The sequence below is a fragment of the Pinus tabuliformis genome, chromosome 3_1 (genome assembly GCF_031772625.1).
Source record: "Pinus tabuliformis cultivar Carrire ecotype Pingquan chromosome 3_1, CPIR1, whole genome shotgun sequence".
NCBI lineage: Eukaryota > Viridiplantae > Streptophyta > Pinopsida > Pinales > Pinaceae > Pinus > Pinus tabuliformis.
In genome coordinates this window covers 728,403,072-728,421,941 of record NC_142301.1, presented here as the reverse complement: position 1 = coordinate 728,421,941, position 18,870 = coordinate 728,403,072, and the positions used below count along the sequence as shown (strand labels likewise).

The window sequence follows — 18,870 nt, the reverse complement described above, 5'->3', positions numbered from 1 at the left end:
ACATAATGTGTTAGCTTTTGGAGGATTATTAAGTCTCAAATATCGGATAGTGAGGAAGGAGTCACCTAGAATAGTAAAGTCTCTAATGCCCCGAACATAAGCCAATTGATAGACCCATTAATAGCCCATACATTTCAACATGGTTCTTAGATTTCCGACCAATGCCACATGAGTATTTGTTCACAGTAATTCCTTTGGGATCAAGTAATATTCCCCATTGTGCCACCCCTTTCTTGCAAAGCAATGTTACCATCAACGACCAACCAACAAAAGAGAAATAAGTGTCTTGGGATTATCTAAAAGGTAATTTATATTCTTAATCCAATCATCCGTGTAGGAAATTCATTTCTATACCGAAAACGCATTTAAATACATCTAAACATTAAAGCACAACATGATCTCAAAGATGGTGCACTGCTACCTCCTCAAAAATAAGGCTTCAAAGTCAATAATCAATATGATAGGAGATTAATATTGTACAATATATATATATATAGTCTAATTTATAGAGAAATGACCTTTTTCACAAGAATCCAGTTATATAATTTCAAGTAAGAATGTGAATTTTTGTTGCTTGAAATATATTTATGAATGCATAAATAGATTTAGCCCCTTGGAAAATCTCTATGATACTTGAATCTCTATAGATTAAACAAATTAAATTCAAACCTTTAAAAATCTCCGCCCAATTTTGGTTAAAATTAAATAGAAAAATTATCATTAAAAACCATTTCATTTATGACTTAAACTACACCTCTATATATACATTCAATCTAGTTAAAAATAAATAAATAAAGAGTGAGTATGACTTTTAACTCGAAACCCACTCTAACTTTATAGTAGACAATGAGATAAAAATATGGCTTGTTCCACGATATAATAAAATATTGTATACTAGGTTCAAATAAGGTACACCAAATGAATATAAGATTAGGGAAGATCATCTAAGATTAGGAAATATAATCTAGTCACAAATAGAGCCTAGTGAACAAAGCCCGGTGCTAAATGCATGCACATAAATTTTCCCAAACGCTCCAATGCAAATACCATGAGGTGAATCCAATGTGCAAAATTTATAATTTTTTTATTCCATAATATTATATTGACTATGTTCTATCTATTTAAGTACTACTTATTTAAATAATTTATGTATATACTTATTTAATTTCATTTAAAAGAAAATATTTAATAGTTTTATATTTATGTTATAGAATTGCATAAAAATATTTAATTTAACATAAAATTAAAGAGAATAATCAATTAAAAAATAAAATTAATTATATATTAAATTAAATTATTCGATGTAAGTTAAAAATTTAATTCTAAATTATAAGGCATCGGGATGATGAAGGCTATTACATGTGCTATGATTAAAAAACAACACATATCAAGCAATTCACAAATGGTGCACATATCATTATCCTACATAAAGCACAAGGACTAAGACTTTACATGTGCTCCATGAAAATATTTACGTGTTCGAAGTCACTTTAAACGCGGCCACATGTCCATAATTTACATTTAAGACGTTCATGCAAGCATTTGAAAGTAAGGCCTTCATGCCATCGCTTGATGGTCCATGAAAATATTTTCGTGTTCGAAGTCACTTTCCACGCGGCCACATGTCCATATTTTACATTGAAGACGTTCATGCAAGCATTTGAAAGTAAGGCCTTCATGCCATCGCTTGATGGTCCAAACTGACTGAATAAAAAATTAAGAGAAATGATGCACCTATGGCCATCATGAGTGCGAAGTGCTCAGGGTACTCACCGCCCCTACTAATTTTCCAGTCATAAAAATACTCAACTTTCTGCTGGATGTTTTTCATCTTTTCAACTATGCCATCCAAGATCTCGCTACGATTGTCCAAGAATGTAACCACCGACTGGACTTTGTATGCCTCCACAGTTAACATATTCAGCTCGTGAAACTCATAACTATCTCACACAGAAGAAGAGGACGCAATCCTTTTCTCCAACTCCCAATGGTGGTAAGGCCCCAAAGAGACGAAGTGTGGAACACACGCCTCTGGTTTCACATTCAAGAGTAAACAAAAGATGTGGAAATCAATTTTTGTACAAAAACAACCTTCTTACAATTGATCATCACTTTTTCTAGTATCAAGTTTACAATAAGAGAAAAAACACAATGAATGGTGCACACTTTAAAATAATCCAAGAATCGTAAAAAAATGAAAAAAGGAAAATACAGAGAGAAGGAACCTCATTAATAGATCTGCACCGGAGGAAGATCGATGACCTCATTTAAGAAAGGTATATGCTGCAATTCATTATCCAAATCTTTAAAAAAATTGATACTCATATGAAACATTAGTTCACCTTTCTTATTTGTATGGTAATGGTGCTTAGCCCGAGGACATTTACCGAAGCGGAATACACTCACCTTCTCGGAAGTCCCCAGTGCGAGAATCATTGCCTCATTCCAGATGAGTAATGGAACATTAAACAGTCATGCTCCACGCTCCATTCTTCTGGATGCTTACCGTATTCCATTCCATTCATAAACAACATATCTGCACTTCTTCTCACAAAGAGAAGCAGTGAAATCACAATACTTCGCACTCATGATGGCCATAGGTGCATCATTTCTGTTAATCTTTTATTCAGTCAGTTTGGACCATCAAGCGATGGCATGAAAATGCTTAAAGTTTCTATAAAGTGTGACATTCTCAAGTTGGAGAACCCAATTCTGTTGTTTGTCTTCAGAGATTTATTTGGCTTAGCAAAGGAAGCTTTTAATAAACAGAGAGATTTAATGAGCTGTTGGAGAAGACGTACAAGAATTTGTCTTCTTTCGATCAGGTCGACATAGTCATCTTCATTATTCTCAACTTCAAGCATCCATTCAAGGAAGGGAGACATGATATTTTGAACTCGTACAACACAAGGGAGTTTGAAAAAGCCATCATTATTTTCAAATCCTTCTCTGGCATATCTTTTCATATCCAATTCAACAAAGACTCGTGGAACAAATCATTCTCAGATCAGGCCAGTTTTGCAATGATGCATTTCTGGAACAAATCCTTCTCAAATTAGGTCAGTTTTGCAATGATGCATTTCTTGTTGTAGAATGAGTATACCAAACCCCTTTTGTACATGTAAAAAATTGTAGGGTTGCATCTTCAATATGTAGGTCGTTGGTATTTTTGCGAACTCAAGTCTGCTCATTTGATTTTGATCTCGCTAGGCTCGGGATTCGAACCCGACTCTTTCCATATAAGGCACCTATGCTTTCTACATGGCTTCGAAATTACGCAGTAGCTTCTTATGAATTTCCAATGACCACGACATATCCATCAACATCTTCGCTCTTATCCTGGTAACCTGGACAGATAGACAAAAAAAATTCCACCTGTAAATGACCACGGCATATCCATCAACATCTTCGCTCTTGTAACCTAGACAGGTCAAACAAAAAAAATTCCACCTATAAGCATTCGGAAGATGTTTTATGCAATTTGTCTTTCCTGTTGTTTTTATGTTGAATCTGAATCCCTGCTTCGAGTTCTATGGTTTGTAGTTTTTTTAGGGAACACAACTGTGGCTGATCTTTCCGTGCAGAGCTTCACGTGCAGAGGTTCACCGGAGCGACTCATTGTCGCATTACAGAAACTCACCATCCGAAAACTGATTGGAAAAGCAATGCCAGATCGTGGGTGTAAGGCCTTCGGAACATCGGTGCAACTGGCGCCGGGTGAGCATCGTGCAAGCGGACGAGTCGCGCGGGCGGGCGGGCGCGTGGCCGCGCGGGCGGACAGAATGCGACGTTTCGGCGAGTTGGTTGCGACGATACCGTGGAGTCATATGCGACGACGAACGACACTTGGACAGAAATGCGGCTAAGTGTTGGTAACTTATATGCGACTTGGGAGAGGCATGCGTTAAGGCATGGCCGACACAAAGAGCATGTATTTTGGGCGCTTATGTGTTAGTTTGGAGGTCGGCCAGGGGCTACCACCCACATAAGGGACCGCATGTAAAAACGTTGAAACATGTGTATATATAAACATGCGTTGGAGTCATTTTGACAATCCAACTTCGCACTTGGAGTACGCACAAGACAAGAGGGTAAAAGGTGCGCAGTTTTAGTTGGTAAATGCGCATAGCTCATGCGCATGGTTTGAGGATTGCGCAGAGTTACTTCTTGGTCGATGGTTGGTACGGTGAGCCGAGTGTTGGATGAAGAATGTGCAGAGTTGTGCAGGACTTAAGGAGGAGTTCTAGGTGTCTTGGGTGAGCACCCTCCTACCGTGTAAGATTAGCACAAGTGTTGTAAAGGCAGTTCTATGCCTCGGTTGTAAAATATTCTAAATATAGACTTGGAGTTTTGTCAAGTATACTTGATGATTGTATTATTGAAAAACTGATATCATATATTGCCGAGCAGACTTGTTCGGGAGTTGCCCCTCCCCTTTATACTTGTTGCAATTGTTGATGTTCTTGGTTAATTGCATGATGATAATGAATGAGTATGGGCTTCATTAAGTATAAAGGATAATTGCATTTTACTTGGTTGCGAAACACAAACTAAGTAAGGACAAGTGAATTAGGCGTAGTCCACGAAGGTGAGTATTGGTGAAAAGAAAGCGTTTGGTGGTGCCGCACCTCGCTATAAGCGGTTGGAAGACTACCGCAGGTGTAGGGGCGTGACAGGTGGTATCAGAGCAGTTGATTCAGGGTGTTGAAGGTTGTAGCTACTACACACCTTCACCGAAGTGAAGGTGGTATCAGGGCAAGGTTTGCTCATGTTCGGGTTGATGATGAAGTGCTGATCCCACTACACTATCGTGACAGGTGGTATCAGAGCTCGGTTTAGAGCTGGTGAGCAGGGTTGCTCATGAAGATTGAAGCTTGTGAACAGGTTCAGGTGTTGATGCATTGAAGCCGGTGTACACTTGAGAGGTGAGAACAAGACTTCGGTTTGAATCTGATGAGCAGGGTTGCTCGTAACAGTGAAAAGGGTGCTTGCAGGTGAAGGAAACCGTTTCACACAAGTGGAACAAGGGTTGGTTCTAATTGCAGGTGACTTGGTGAAGCTGTTGGATGGTCGAAACTAGATTGCAAAGGAGAAAGAAGATGTTAGAAATGACAGTTGAATCTCAGGCTGGGTCTAGTCACGTTATGAAGGATACTACTATTGGGTTCGTTGAAAAAGTGTTGGAAAAGATGGAGGATATGGAGACTTTTTGGGATAAGAAGATGGACTTGTTTGCTAAAGAACAAGAGGCCAACTTGAAGACAAAGGAAGAGCTCGATGAACTCCGAACACAACATGATGAACTCCGGACACAGTATGAGTACACTGATCTTATGTGTACACAACTTGAAGTAAGGGTCAAGGAGGTTGAAGAAGCAAGGGATCAGGGTCTTCCGGAGATCGTGAATTTGAAGAAAAATCTTGACGAAGCCAAGGATGAGATAGCGATGTTGAAGAAGGTTGTGAGGCATAACTCAGGTGGAGGAGTGCCTCATGTAAAGGTCAAGGAACCGGAATCTTATGATGGCACAAGGAATGTGAAGACTCTTGGTAACTTTCTATGGGACATGGAGCAATACTTGGAACGATTAGGTCTATCTGATGATGAGACAAAGGTCATGGTAGTTGCTCAGTTCTTAACAAAGGATGCTAAGATGTGGTGGCGAAGGAGGTTGGATCAGATTTCCAATGGTAGTGCTGATGACATCACTTCGTGGGATGACATGAAGAAGGCTTTGCAGACTCATTTTAGTCCTCAGGATGAAACATGGGAAGCAAGGACGAAGATTAAGTACATAAAGCAGACCGGAAGCCTACAAGCATATCAGTGGGAGTTTGCAAGTGCAGCTCTGGAACTTCCTGACATGGCGGAGAGGGACAAGGTGTTCAACTTCATTATTGGGTTGAAGCCTTGGGCACGCAATGAGGTGAAGAGGCAGAAGATTAGGACACTTGAGGAAGCTTTTGCTGCTATTGATAGGTTGGTGGAGCATTATGATGAGACTTCTGATGATAGGAAGAAGAAGTCCGATAAGCCGAAAGATAAGAAGAAGGAAGATGCTTCGAAATCGGATGATAATTCGAAGACAAAGAAAGCCTTGAAGTGTTGGATATGTGCTGGACCACACACGGTGAAGAATTTGTCCTTCTAAACCAAAGGAGGCTGCTATTGCACAATCTGATGCGAAGAACGAAGGTGATTCTATGGGGATGATGCAGATACTTGGTGCTTCTGCTACTACGGAGGTGGTCTCTAGGAGGGATCCCGAGAGGAACAGATTGGAGTATGTTCAGATGAAGGTTGGAGGTGCTGATGTACTCACTATGGTGGATAGTGGGGCTTCTCACAACTTCATGGGCGAAGATACTGCGAGAAGAATTGGGCTTAAGTTTGTACCGGCAAAGGCACAAATGAAGACAGTGAATTCTCCTCCTATTGAGATTCTTGGTATAGCTGAGAGGGTGGACACTACACTTGGTGAGTGGACCGGGAAGGTGGACTTCACTATAGTGCGGATTGATGACTATGAAGTTGTATTGGGGATGGAATTCATGAAACAATTTGATGCTATTATTGTTCCACATTTGAAGAAGCTCTACATTTATGATGGAAGGGAAGATGTACCCATTGGTGTTCGAACCATTGGTGTGACAAGACCTGATTGTAAATTAGGAGTGATGCAAATGGAGGATAAGGAAAAGGTGAATAAGCGATTTTCTACTATTGAGGCAAAGCTTACCGAGCAACCATTGGTCATTAGATCACTTTCAGATAGCATCTTGGATTTGTCAAGAAGGCTAGAGTTGGTTGAGGATGATGATGATGATGATGAGGTATATGTGAGGCCGGATGTCCAGAAGGAAGACCAGGTTGCTTATCTACAAGGATGGAGATTGAGGATCCTGACAGATGGATTGAGTTGATTAGTGAGGGAGAGCCTTCAAGCTCTACTCCCTCTACATCTTCTTAGATGAGTAAGAAGATGGGCTCATTGTTAGCTGCTCATGGCAGTGAGTCCCTTAGACATGTGGAGCAGGTATGACTGATGGTGCAGGGATGGCTTGGCATCAAGCATCATGACATGTTGCAGATGAGATGGATGGAGTTTCCATGGACCTGAGCATGGATTATGGAGATGGGTTCTTGATGAGTCAAGGATGTGGCAGATGTTTGAGGAACAGCTGATGATGGCATGAGGATGTTCACTCTCATGGATTGAGCGTGATGGTTGGATTAGCTACCCAACTAGTTCAAACATGGAGTCGCGAAGTGTACGAGAGATGTGTTGGCATTATGCTGGAGAATCATGACAGAGATTCACATGGTGAGACATGGATCAAGATGACATCTTGTCGAAGTGCATACCGTTGAGGATGCATACTCGGTATGATGAGCTTGGTGGCAGCTGGTCACTAAGTCGAGACATGATGGAGATGAGGTCTACATATGTTGCAGGGATGTTTGCCTTATGTGGAGGAGTCAACATCATAGATACCGGATGGTATGTTGTCGAGGACGACAACAATTTTAGGTGGAGGAGGATGTAAGGCCTTCGGAACATCATTGCGACGGGCGCCAGGTGAGCATCGTGCACGTGGACGAGTCGGGCGCGTGGGCGGACAGAATGCGACGTTTCGGCGAGTTGGTTGCGACGATACCGTGGAGTCATATGCGACGACGAACGACACTTGGACAAAAATGCGGCTAAGTGTTGGTAACTTATATGCGACTTGGGAGAGGCATGCGTTAAGGCATGGCCGACACAAAGAGCATGTATTTTGGGCGCTTATGTGTTAGTTTGGAGGTCGGCCAGGGGCTACCACCCACATAAGGGACCGCCTGTAAAAACGTTGAAACATGTGTATATATAAACATGCGTTGGAGTCATTTTGACAATCCAACTTCGCACTTGGAGTACGCACAAGACAAGAGGGTAAAAGGTGCGCAATTTTAGTTGGTAAATGCGCATGGTTTGAGGATTGCGCAGAGTTATTTCTTGGTCGATGGTTGGTACGGTGAGCCGAGTGTTGGATGAAGAACGTGCAGAGTTGTGCAGGACTTAAGGAGGAGTTCTAGGTGTCTCGGGTGAGCACCCTCCTACCGTGTAAGATTGGCACAAGTGTTGTAAAGGCAGTTCTATGCCTCGGTTGTAAAATATTCTAAGTATAGACTTGGAGTTTTGCCAAGTATACTTGATGATTGTATTATTGAAAAACTGATATAATATATTGTCGGGCAGACTTGTTCGGGAGTTGCCCCTCCCCTTTATACTTGTTGCAATTGTTGATGTTCTTGGTTAATTGCATGATGATAATGAATGAGTATGGGCTTCATTAAGTATAAAGGATAATTTCATTTTACTTGGTTGCGAAACACAAACTAAGTAAGGACAAGTGAATTAGGCGTAGTCCACAAAGGTGAGTATTGGTGAAAAGAAAGCGTTCAGTGGTGCCGCACCTCGCTATAAGTGGTTGGAAGACTACCGCAGGTGTAGGGGCGTGACAGTGGGGGTGGGGAGGCAAATGGTGTTGGATCGTAGGGGAAAATGGCTAATGCAAATCCCAAACGCTTTCCACGCCCCTATCCACGCGTCAGATTTTCATGGGACATAGGAAGACGAAAATGGGATGCTTGCATTCGCTGGGATGAACAGTGTTTGCCCAGCGAGTCAAGTCCATATAGGAACACCTTCGGTGTAAAAATACCACTGCTTCCAAGATATAATAAAATATTTTAAATCCACGGGACACGACATAGAAATAAAATAATAAGCATGGTCTAAACCTTATAAATAAAATAATAAAATATTTTAAATTCACGGGACATGACATAGAAATAAAATATAAGCATGTCTAAACTTTATAAGTTTTGGAGTTTTTGATTGTTATATGTTAAAATATTTATGCTGAAATCATCTTGTGATTGTTTAAAATTGGTTTTTGATTTTATATATGAATTCAGTACCTTAAAAAACTTTTTAAACATTTGAATGATAAAGAGTTTATCACTTAGACAAATCTCTAAATAATTTTAGATAAATTAGCTCAGAAGGAAACAAACAACAAAAACAAAAACTAGGCTATGGCTAAATGTAACGAGAAATATCAGCAAAAGAATTCAATTTGAGTCCTGATTTGTGAGAATGAAGGACCTTTTCCCGTCAAACGAACTCCAACTTTGACAAGTAGTTGTTACCGACTTAGTAATAAATATATTGTATTGATGTTCATAAACCAACATATCGATTAATGTCATATACACAATCTAAGTCAACATCTTGAAGTGTGTAATTCTCTCTGCATCGGTGCTGAAAATGTCTACTGTGAGTATTGCTCAACTGCTGTGGAAAACGCATGGACACCAAATCAGTTTTCTCTTGAGTGGGTCAAAATGCGGAATGTATGTTTTCCTTTATTACTTGTGTCAACCTTTGTTATATGTCTGGTACTCCGGGCTTGTTTTCTTCGGGAGTTTTCTTCTTTGTTGTACATTGATTACATGTGTGGAATATGTAAGCTGAATACATGTGTAATATGTTTTTAGTTGATTAAATAACTAGCATTTGCACCACATGTTGCAAAGGAAACGCCGTAAGGCAATGATATAAAAAACAATAGCATAGAAGAAAGAAGTCAAAATTTTATGCAAATGACATAAGAAACAACAGCATAGAAGAAAGAAGTCAAATTTTTATACAATTTTGTTTCTTTACCGGTGTTTATTTGTTATCATCAACAAATGGCTAGATCATCTATTCATATTACCAAGTGCTTTCAGTTCATAAGGTTTATCCTAAGGTCCTTGATGGATGCCAATACTGTCTTCTGACATTGCTTGATGAACATTTGACAAAGGATGAGAACAATGATGTAATTGAAATTCAAAGATTATGAATAAATAAGGAAGACCTTTATACCATGTGGAAGCCCACTTTTACGTGCAACATCGAGCTGCTCTACTGTATCCCTTGGAATGCCTCCTCTCTTCAGAAGAATGCCCAGTGTTTTGTATGTATTCTCATTGGGTGAAGCCTTTAGTTTTAACATTTGATGAAAAACTTCAGCAGCCTCTCTCAATCTTCCATCTGCAATGAACAGGCTAATGACGCTATTAAAAGAAGGAACGTTAGTAAGAAATCCTGATTCTAACATTTCCTTTGCAATTTCAGTGGCTTCATTAAGCCTTCCATTCTTTTTTTATAAGGACAACATCATGGAAAAAGAAAATTCATTTGCCTGTTGCTTTTCCTTCAAGACTTTGAATACTTCTTGTGCTTCAGTCACCATATCAGTGCGAGCATAAAGGTCAAGCATACAGCCTGATAAAAAGGCATCTGGTTCAACACCCAATTTCTGTATGCGTTTGTACGTTTCTTGTGCTTCCTTCAAAAAACCACATTTACTATAAACCTTAATCAAAGAACTATACACCACAGAGTTCCCTACAAAACCAACATTTTGCATTATTTGAAAGTAACGTACAGTTTCTTCCACACATCCAGCTTCAGCAAATGCATTTATCAAGGCACCATAAACAAAAACATCTAGCTCCACACCTGCGTTAACCATCTTTTCAAACATCTTCTCTGCCTCTGCAGCTTGACCCAATCTTCCATAGGCTGCAATAACAGCACAAAGTGATGAACCCTGGAGGTTGGGAGTGGATCATAAGCTCCCAGAAGAAACTTGGAAACTGAGGAGGCCAGGCTATAATGACAATGGGTAGCAGACCCCGCAATTACAAAGGAAAAGAACATACAGTAGGTAATGTTAAACGTATGTAACTGGTAAACAAGCTGCAATTATTAAACGGAGATCAGGTTGGCCGATACCACATATCCAAATCGAAGATTTATAACTCTTTATATCGTAGACAACTCCTTGAAATATGTAAACGATATAACATACGGGCAAACACGAGTAAGCAAGGAATTGAGTATACATCACATTATTTTCTGAAGATATAACCGAAGACGCAAACCCCAAACTGGGTATACATATTTAGCAAAGATTCAAAAACAAATTTAAGCAAATGGTGCCGTCGACTGCTGGCCATGGTAGCCATATCAAACCGCAAAATAATTAACCGGCACAGCTCTATAAACCTTCATCGTCACAAAAGAGAATAACAGGAAACTACATAATTTCAGAGCAGAATAAGCTCTGGGTAATATCTGAAATGATAATCACATCGTCATAGCAAAATTTATTTACATTTGGGAAAAAACACATTAAAAGCTCTAACCCTCTTCTAAATTGAGCTTTTTGGCTACGAAACAGGCATCCCATAGATGCAGAGAGCCATAGCCACGCTTTAAGTTTCCCCTCCAACCAGGGCAAGTTCTTACCCATAACTGGAAACTCCGCCACTGTAGACACGTCGCCCTACCAAGCAGGTTGAGCTAGCTCCGGGTCCCAACGTCCTGCGTTGCATTTCAAATACAAGAAAACTAATTAGGGTATCTGATAGGGCTTGAACGCCTACAGTCACGAAGAATAAGGAAATAAGAGCAGAGAACCAGCTGAAAGATAAAACCAAAGCTTTTTACCTGTAAACATTTCTGATCCACCGCCAGACCATCAAACAGGACCCAAACAGAGTTACCGACCACCGAAACAGCACTGCGGAAAATGGCCGCATCAGAGCAACCTTCGTGGGTTGAATGCAAAACAAATGAAGTCATTCTCTCCATAGTTGGAGATGAGGAAACTCTGGCAAAAGCTCCACCGTTGGGTCGCATTGGAGCCACACTTTAAATTTCCCCTCAAACTATGGCAAGTTCTTACCCGTAAGGAAACTCCGCCACTGTAGACACGTTGCCCTACCAAGCAGGTTGAGCCAGCTCGGGGTCCCAATGTCCTGCGTTGCATTTCAAATACAGGAAAACTGATTAGGGTTTATGATAGGGCTTGAACGCCTACAGTCACGAAGAACAAAGAAATAAGAGCGGAGAACCAGCTGAAAGATAAAACTAAAGCTTTTTACCTGTAAACATTTCTGATCCACCGCCAGACCATCAAACAGGACCCAAACAGAGTTACCGACCACCGAAACAGCACTACGGAAAATGGCCGCATCAGAGCAAACTTCGCGGGTGGAATGCAAAACAAATGAAGTCATTCTCTCCACAGTTGGAGGATCTGAATCTGGCATCTTCGTTCATAATCCAGTCCATCCTCTGTCTGTAAGGGGATTTTCCTTCATAAAACACGGGAAATTTCTTCTGATCGATGCAGGATTTCTCTTCCGATGGAGGAAATTTGAAGCCCTGAAGATCCATTGAAAACTTTGCCTGCAAAACCCTCACTGGAGATAAAAGCTCATCAAGCTCCAAGCTCCTAGAGTCCGATGCCCAGAGACGCTGCCTGCTCAGGGAGATTTGAAGCAGCCAGAAAAACTGTGCGGCAATTTGAAGCAGCGAGAAAAACTGTGCCGAAAAAATATAAAAACTAACCTAAACTACATTCAACGCTCTGGAACGTTTCAATCATCTAACATCTAATCTGATGGCTCAAACAAGGACACGGTGGCAATTGGTGGAGTTGATTTCAGAGGGAAACGCCTTACGGCATAAAAATGTTAGGTAGTAGCGGATCCTTTTTGTGAGAAATAATTTACGCAAGTCACTTGCAACCATAATTATTTTGCATATGTAAAAATCTCTCTCCATCATAAATTAATATTCTGATTGTTGGTTGTCGGGGAAAACAAGGCAATATATTTATGATGATAATGCTGGGATATTACAAAATGACAACACAAGATCGTTAGCTTGATTCTAATTATTGTAACCTTATAATATGCTGATTACAATTTTAATAGCTTTCTTGTTTATGACGTACTAAACCATACATAAGGAAAACTAGAGACATGGTTTTACTCTGATCTTGTTTGCCCCAGTGCCCCATCTAACCTGATGATTTATCGAAAACCAGAGATACGTAGTTTTACTCTCATTTTGTTAGTTCCTAAGCTAACATGATGATGGGCCTTATGGTATCAATCCCACTGGCCTTATGGCATCTCATGTGCCATTGCCTTTGTTTACCCCCCTGGGAACATTTTGAATAGAGACTCAACTCATAACAGCTTGAAAATGACCAAATCAACTGAGCTCCCCATGAATGACCAGCGCTACACGGCTGATTGCTCTTGACACCCTCCATATTTGGTGTTGTACACCAGCCCACCCATCACCACTATGATTGGCCTCATCACCTGCTACAAGCGCAAGCAAGTCACTTATACCAGGAAACGTTGTTGTCCCATACTTGTTGATTTTAGACGGCCCATATACCTGCATGCGAGCCAAACATATGTGCAACTCTGTTTTAATAACCTTGCATTTAAGAAACATCACAAACACAGCAATCATATATTTTGAACATATGTCCTTTACCAAGTGCTTATACCAAGGCGAACCAGGCAGCCCATCTGCGTCTGTAAATGCACGCTCTGCCATTACAAGATGGTCATTCAAGCTCCTCAGCTCTGCACTTTCATCCTCAAGAGCCTCCAGTTCCTAAATTTAGAGCATTATAAAGTTGTACCTAATCAATTACCATCCAAAAATTTAAAGGCCTTTATATCTCTTGCAGAGGTTTTGAAGAAGAAACCAAACCTGTGCTTTTTTCTTAATCTGCAACGCAGCTTTTCTGAGCTCAGCAATGGACTTATGCAATGGATTTGTAGACACAAAGCAAGGTGCATCGGCAGAGCTTAACTGTGATTCTAATGTATCCACATACAACTGTCCCAATTACAGGCCAAATATGTCAAAGAATTTTCAATGGATTTTCAAAATTTGCATCTTCTGATACTAATTTGCCAAGTATAAGCAGTTGATTTATAGCATATGGTATCAATTAGAATTAGACTGAACAAAACTTCCTACTATCAATTAGAAAAGAGTTAACAAACACTTTGCTGCCATTTATGTTCAGAACAGCAGATGAATTTATGTTAGGTTTAGATTTTATTTATTTAAAATGAAAAACTTAACATGAATTTTTGCTGGTTTTTTAATATATTTGTTTATAAAAAAGACAAAGTCTTCATTTAAACTAATCCAACATCTTTCCTACCTGCAGATTGTCGGCATACGTTGTATAGTTGAAAGGGAGAACCTTTGCATCCGCTAGCTTGAGCGTTGTTAGACCCCACATTGCTCCCACTGGACAATAGGTAGAAAATCAAATGTTTGATTATAATCATTAAATTTAACTCTCCGACCATCTTCAAAGGGGCCAGGGATGTCTGCCATGAACAAATTGCACAGATACTAAGACTTTACAGGTTGTGCTGTGGGATGTATGTTACTGCAACCTGTAAGCCTTTGGATCCACACAACTTGTGCATGGCTGATATTCCTTGCCAGAGGGCAATGTATGGAACGTTGACAATGTACTTACGTGCAACATGCCTATGAAAATGCGGGTCGCCATATTTTGCCATCCACATGTAATCATCATACAGAGAATGATATGCCGGAAAGTCTATCATCAATACATTGTAGAAATAAGTACAATAACTTGTTGATCTCTCTATTTTTATTTAATTTCAATTTCCTGTATTCTATGACTGTGATTTCTTTACCTTCTCCAAAGGGGCATAATCGGATCCCCCTCCACCTAACCTTTTAATCTGAGATGGAAATTTAGTAAGCTCTTTACAGCAATACCCAATTTTTATTGGCAATTTACAGCAATACCCGATTTTTATGGGCAAATATTAAGCACCATGTAGTCAAATCCGATGAGAATAATGTGATATTCAATTTGACCAGATGAAAAGAGAGTAAACCAAAACTAATCATTGACTTACCGTGTGGTACTTAATATTTGCCAAATTTCCTTTTGATAGGGAATCAGATTAATCATATTGATTTAAAACCAATGAGATGTAATCTTACTTATCCTTATCATTAATTGAAGCATAAAGTCATGAAACAAAACATGAGGACTTATAGAAAGATGGGAATCTTGGCTGGAAGAAGCCAAGATTAATCAGAATCAGATTAATCATATTAATTTAAAACCAGTGAGATGTAATCTTACTTATCATATCATTAATTGAAGGATAAGGTAATGAAACAAAACATGAACACTTACAGGAGGACGGGAATATCTTGGCTGGAAGAAGCCCATGATTCATAGATTGTCTTTCCAGTATTGTCTGGATCTTCCACCTTTGCAAATCAGAGTATAATAATCAATTCAAAGTATAACGATCAGTATTTTACTGACAGTGGAAAGTAGAATAGACCCACTTGAATAAAATATCCAACTGACCTCTTAGCTATATCCTGAATAAAATCGTCAAGTTGGGGTGTTGATTGAAGTTTAAACCCCGGGCCCTTGACAGCCTCATCAACATTGAGATATGCCACGGCTGATGAGAACAGTAAATCATAGTTCTGCTCCACCCATTCCGTGGATCCAATCTGCAATTTTTATTGGTTGATAAATAGCATATATCTCAGAAAGATTCTAAGTTTTGTGTTAATCACATTTATTTAACATAGAAAGAGAAAAGTAGTAAAATTTTCAGAACTTTTTTGGATTAATCTGGATATATATATATATATATATATATATTTCAAAGTGAACTCTGTGGGGAATTTAAAAGAGTAAAGGGAACAGGACACCTACAGCTAATCCATAATTAAACAAATATTTAGTAGTAGTAATATTACTACTACTAGAGACTAGTTAAACTTACCCATCGATATAGACTCTTCTCTTGGTACAATGAGTAGCTATAATTATATTTTTGAAATCCCAAATGGATATCCTTGACACATACCTCCTCTATCTTAATCTAAACTACCATATTTATTCATGGATCAGATAACTGTCAAAAACAGAGCCCCAGAACATAATTGGGATGAAATACCGATTGCCAGAACATCATATTCCTCCACTCTTCATAAAGTAAATACAAGTTCTTACCAATGCGTATTCCTCTGCATCCAGTTACACAATAGTATACTTCTCTTTGGCTGCCAACCCTGTTTTAGCAACTTCCCTAGTCTCTGAGATATCTGAACAAGACCGAGAGTGGTTAACTTGGATATCTTTACGAATAGAAATAGGTTAGAAAAGAAGGGGGATTAATCTAGCAATGGTTCAGACTTCCAGAAGGGTTGCAGTTCCGCTATTGGGGTCACAGGCACCAAAAGTCCATGCATCGCAGTGGTTACCCAGCAAAACATACCTGCTTATCACCAAAGATATCTTTTTCTTATATCAATAGCTACAGTATTTCAAGCTGTAATATATTTAGTGAAGACTTGCAACAGGAGTTAGATGATATTAACCATTGTTTCAGCGTTAAAATACGCTCCATGAATGGACATGCATTGATACACTCATGAAGTTAAAGTCCCAGAAGGTGATCCATACCTGTTAGGCTCCTCCGAACCTTTTATGAGTCCAAATACATCTCGAATTGGGGCAATGGTATGATTTGACTGAAATTACAATCAAACATCAATATGTAAGGATCTCTGCCTTGTATCAGAACTACAAAAGATATTCAGATTAATTGCAACAAACATTACATGAGAGGAAAGACAGCTGTTATACAGTGTGAATTTGATCTAAAATCACCAGAATGTAAGATTTCCATTAAAGAAAAATAAGTATAGATTTCATAGCTTCTCACCCAAATATAAAATGTACTGTAAGGAGAGTGCTAAACACCATGCTTCTAACTGGTTATGAAATATGCACATATCACTACATATGTCCTAAACTAATGCCGTAAATTGGTAAGAGATTATTATATTTGGTAGCTTTCTGTCTGGAAAAATCATATTGGTGCATTCCCGGCTAAAATTTGGGTTTTTTCCGTGCAGGAAAAAAGCATTTGAAACAGAAGCTAGTTTTTAAGGAGATGCGGTTTGAGCAACTCTTCCCAGCAGTTTCAAATTCAATCCTCGGACAAAAACGGGGTAGTGCTTGTCCCCTGCCCGCTGGTTTGAAACAGAAGCAAGATCTTCCAATTGGGAGGATTCATCGTGTCTTTTTAGGGGGTTTGAAGCAAGAAGTTGCGTAAAATCCTTATTGTGGAAAACTAAGATGTATGATTTTGGGGCTACAGAAGGGATGCAGGGTTAGATTGAATAAAAATGGGCATGCTTACCTTGTAATGAAGATTGAGAATGCTTGGTCCCCCACCAAGGCGATATGCAGGCAAGTCCAGAGCACCATGCCAATCAGCAGGAGCAACAGGGCCACCAAGCGACTTCATTATGGTTGTGGCATCCTCCGCTGATAGAATCGTAGGCAGTTTAGTCCTGGGATCATCTACTGATAAGCGTTCTGAATCAGGGAGACTGGGCCAACCGGGCTTGTTTTCTTCGGGAGTTTTCTTCTTTGTTGTACATTGATTACATGTGTGGAATATGTAAGCTGAATACATGTGTAATATGTTTTTAGTTGATTAAATAATTAGTGTATTTATACACAATGGTTGGCAAAGTTGATAGAAATCCATTTATAATAGAGATAAAGTTATGATATTAATGATAAAAATATAAAAATTAATTAAATTATAGTTTTTTTTTTCAAAATATATATATATTTTTTAATTTATAAATAGACTTTATTATAATATTATAGATTAATATCATGATTTATTAATACCATATATTGAAAAAATCATAACTCATTTATGAAATATAAATATGTGTTTTATAAATCATTGAAAAATCATTTTCCACATTAATCAGTTTTTGAATAGATCATTTTATTAATTAATTATTTTACTATCTAATTGCTCTCTCTTATTTTGTCATGGTATTAGAGTAAGCTTAAGTCTCTTCCAAAATTAGAAACTAAAATTAGGTGTTTATCCAATGATTGGACAATGCAGAGGGTTTAAGTGTGAGAGAGCTATAAGAAGGAATTACTTGAAAATAAGTTGTTGTGAATTGGATTTGGAAGACTCAAAACGTAGTTTTACCCAAAGAAGGCACTACGATTAAAGAAATTGGGAGACTATCAATAGACTTAAAGGAGATCCCATGGAATTATGCATCAAAAGATTCAAAGCCTATGGTTTTTGTCATTTAACCGGAAGAATTTAGAAGAAGGTTGCAGATTAGGAATAGATCAAGGAAAAATCGTATATCAAGGCTTTCAAGATGTCTGTTATTTCAAGGAGAGTTATTATTTGATCACCAGGTGAAAGGATCACCAACATAAGAATACAATATACAAGCTATGGATTGAGGTCGTTGTTTTGCTAAAAAGCAAGGTTAAAGAAGGCTCTTGGTTTTTCTAGAGGAGAAAATTGTTTAGATAGTGTTTTTCATTGAAAGAATTGGAGTTGGAGTCCAGGTCTTGAATGGTCCAAGCTTCCGTTGAAGGGAGAGAAACTGCCATCAAATACTAGCCACTGTTATTGTTGCATACAAATTAAGTTGTTGCACATACCTTGTTGGTACTTTGGGAGAAACTTGGACAACAAAATTAGCATAGTTTCGTTCATTACATGAGACCCAAAGAGAATGAAGTCCAATCAGATTAGGAATAAGTGAAATCCACTTTCCTTTGATATCCATACTTTTTTTTTTAACTGAACCACGATTTCAAAGAGTTGTTGTAGCCGTGGAAAAGTTTGAATTAGGGTTAAAAGTTTGTCATAATTACTTTGAGGTAAAAATGATGTGGGCACATCAAAAATTTGAATGATGCAATTTTGGAATTTTGGAATTCTTAATCATAATAATTTTCAAGCATAGGAAAAGTTAAAAAAAAAAAAAAAAAAGGAAAAGAAAAGGACAAGTATATTAAAAGTGGTTGTGTAATGTGAGAGATTTGTAAAAAACAGATGTGAATAGTTTTTGTGATTATTTTATTGGA

General features: G+C 38.7%; 1 protein-coding gene and 1 pseudogene across 2 annotated transcripts in view; one reads left to right on the top strand and one right to left on the bottom strand.

Moving 5' to 3' along the window:
• Positions 1-3,866, top strand: part of LOC149189357 (exocyst complex component EXO70H1-like) — a 32,292-nt gene extending 28,426 nt beyond the window's left edge. The window contains exon 4 of the mRNA XM_089410201.1: positions 3,544-3,866. Within this exon, the coding sequence (XP_089266327.1) occupies positions 3,544-3,866 (323 nt within the window). The remainder of the gene's footprint in view (positions 1-3,543) is intronic.
• A 9,120-nt stretch (positions 3,867-12,986) lies between these two features.
• LOC149189356 (putative glutamate carboxypeptidase LAMP1) lies at positions 12,987-17,425 on the bottom strand (annotated as a pseudogene). Its single transcript, XR_016255597.1, has 12 exons — positions 17,147-17,425; positions 16,405-16,472; positions 16,135-16,216; positions 15,952-16,043; positions 15,270-15,443; positions 15,112-15,188; positions 14,913-14,986; positions 14,413-14,544; positions 14,086-14,174; positions 13,623-13,751; positions 13,401-13,523; positions 12,987-13,298 (listed from the first exon to the last, which is right to left on the bottom strand). The product of XR_016255597.1 is annotated as a putative glutamate carboxypeptidase LAMP1 (transcript).
• Between the last annotated feature and the right edge of the window lie 1,445 nt (positions 17,426-18,870).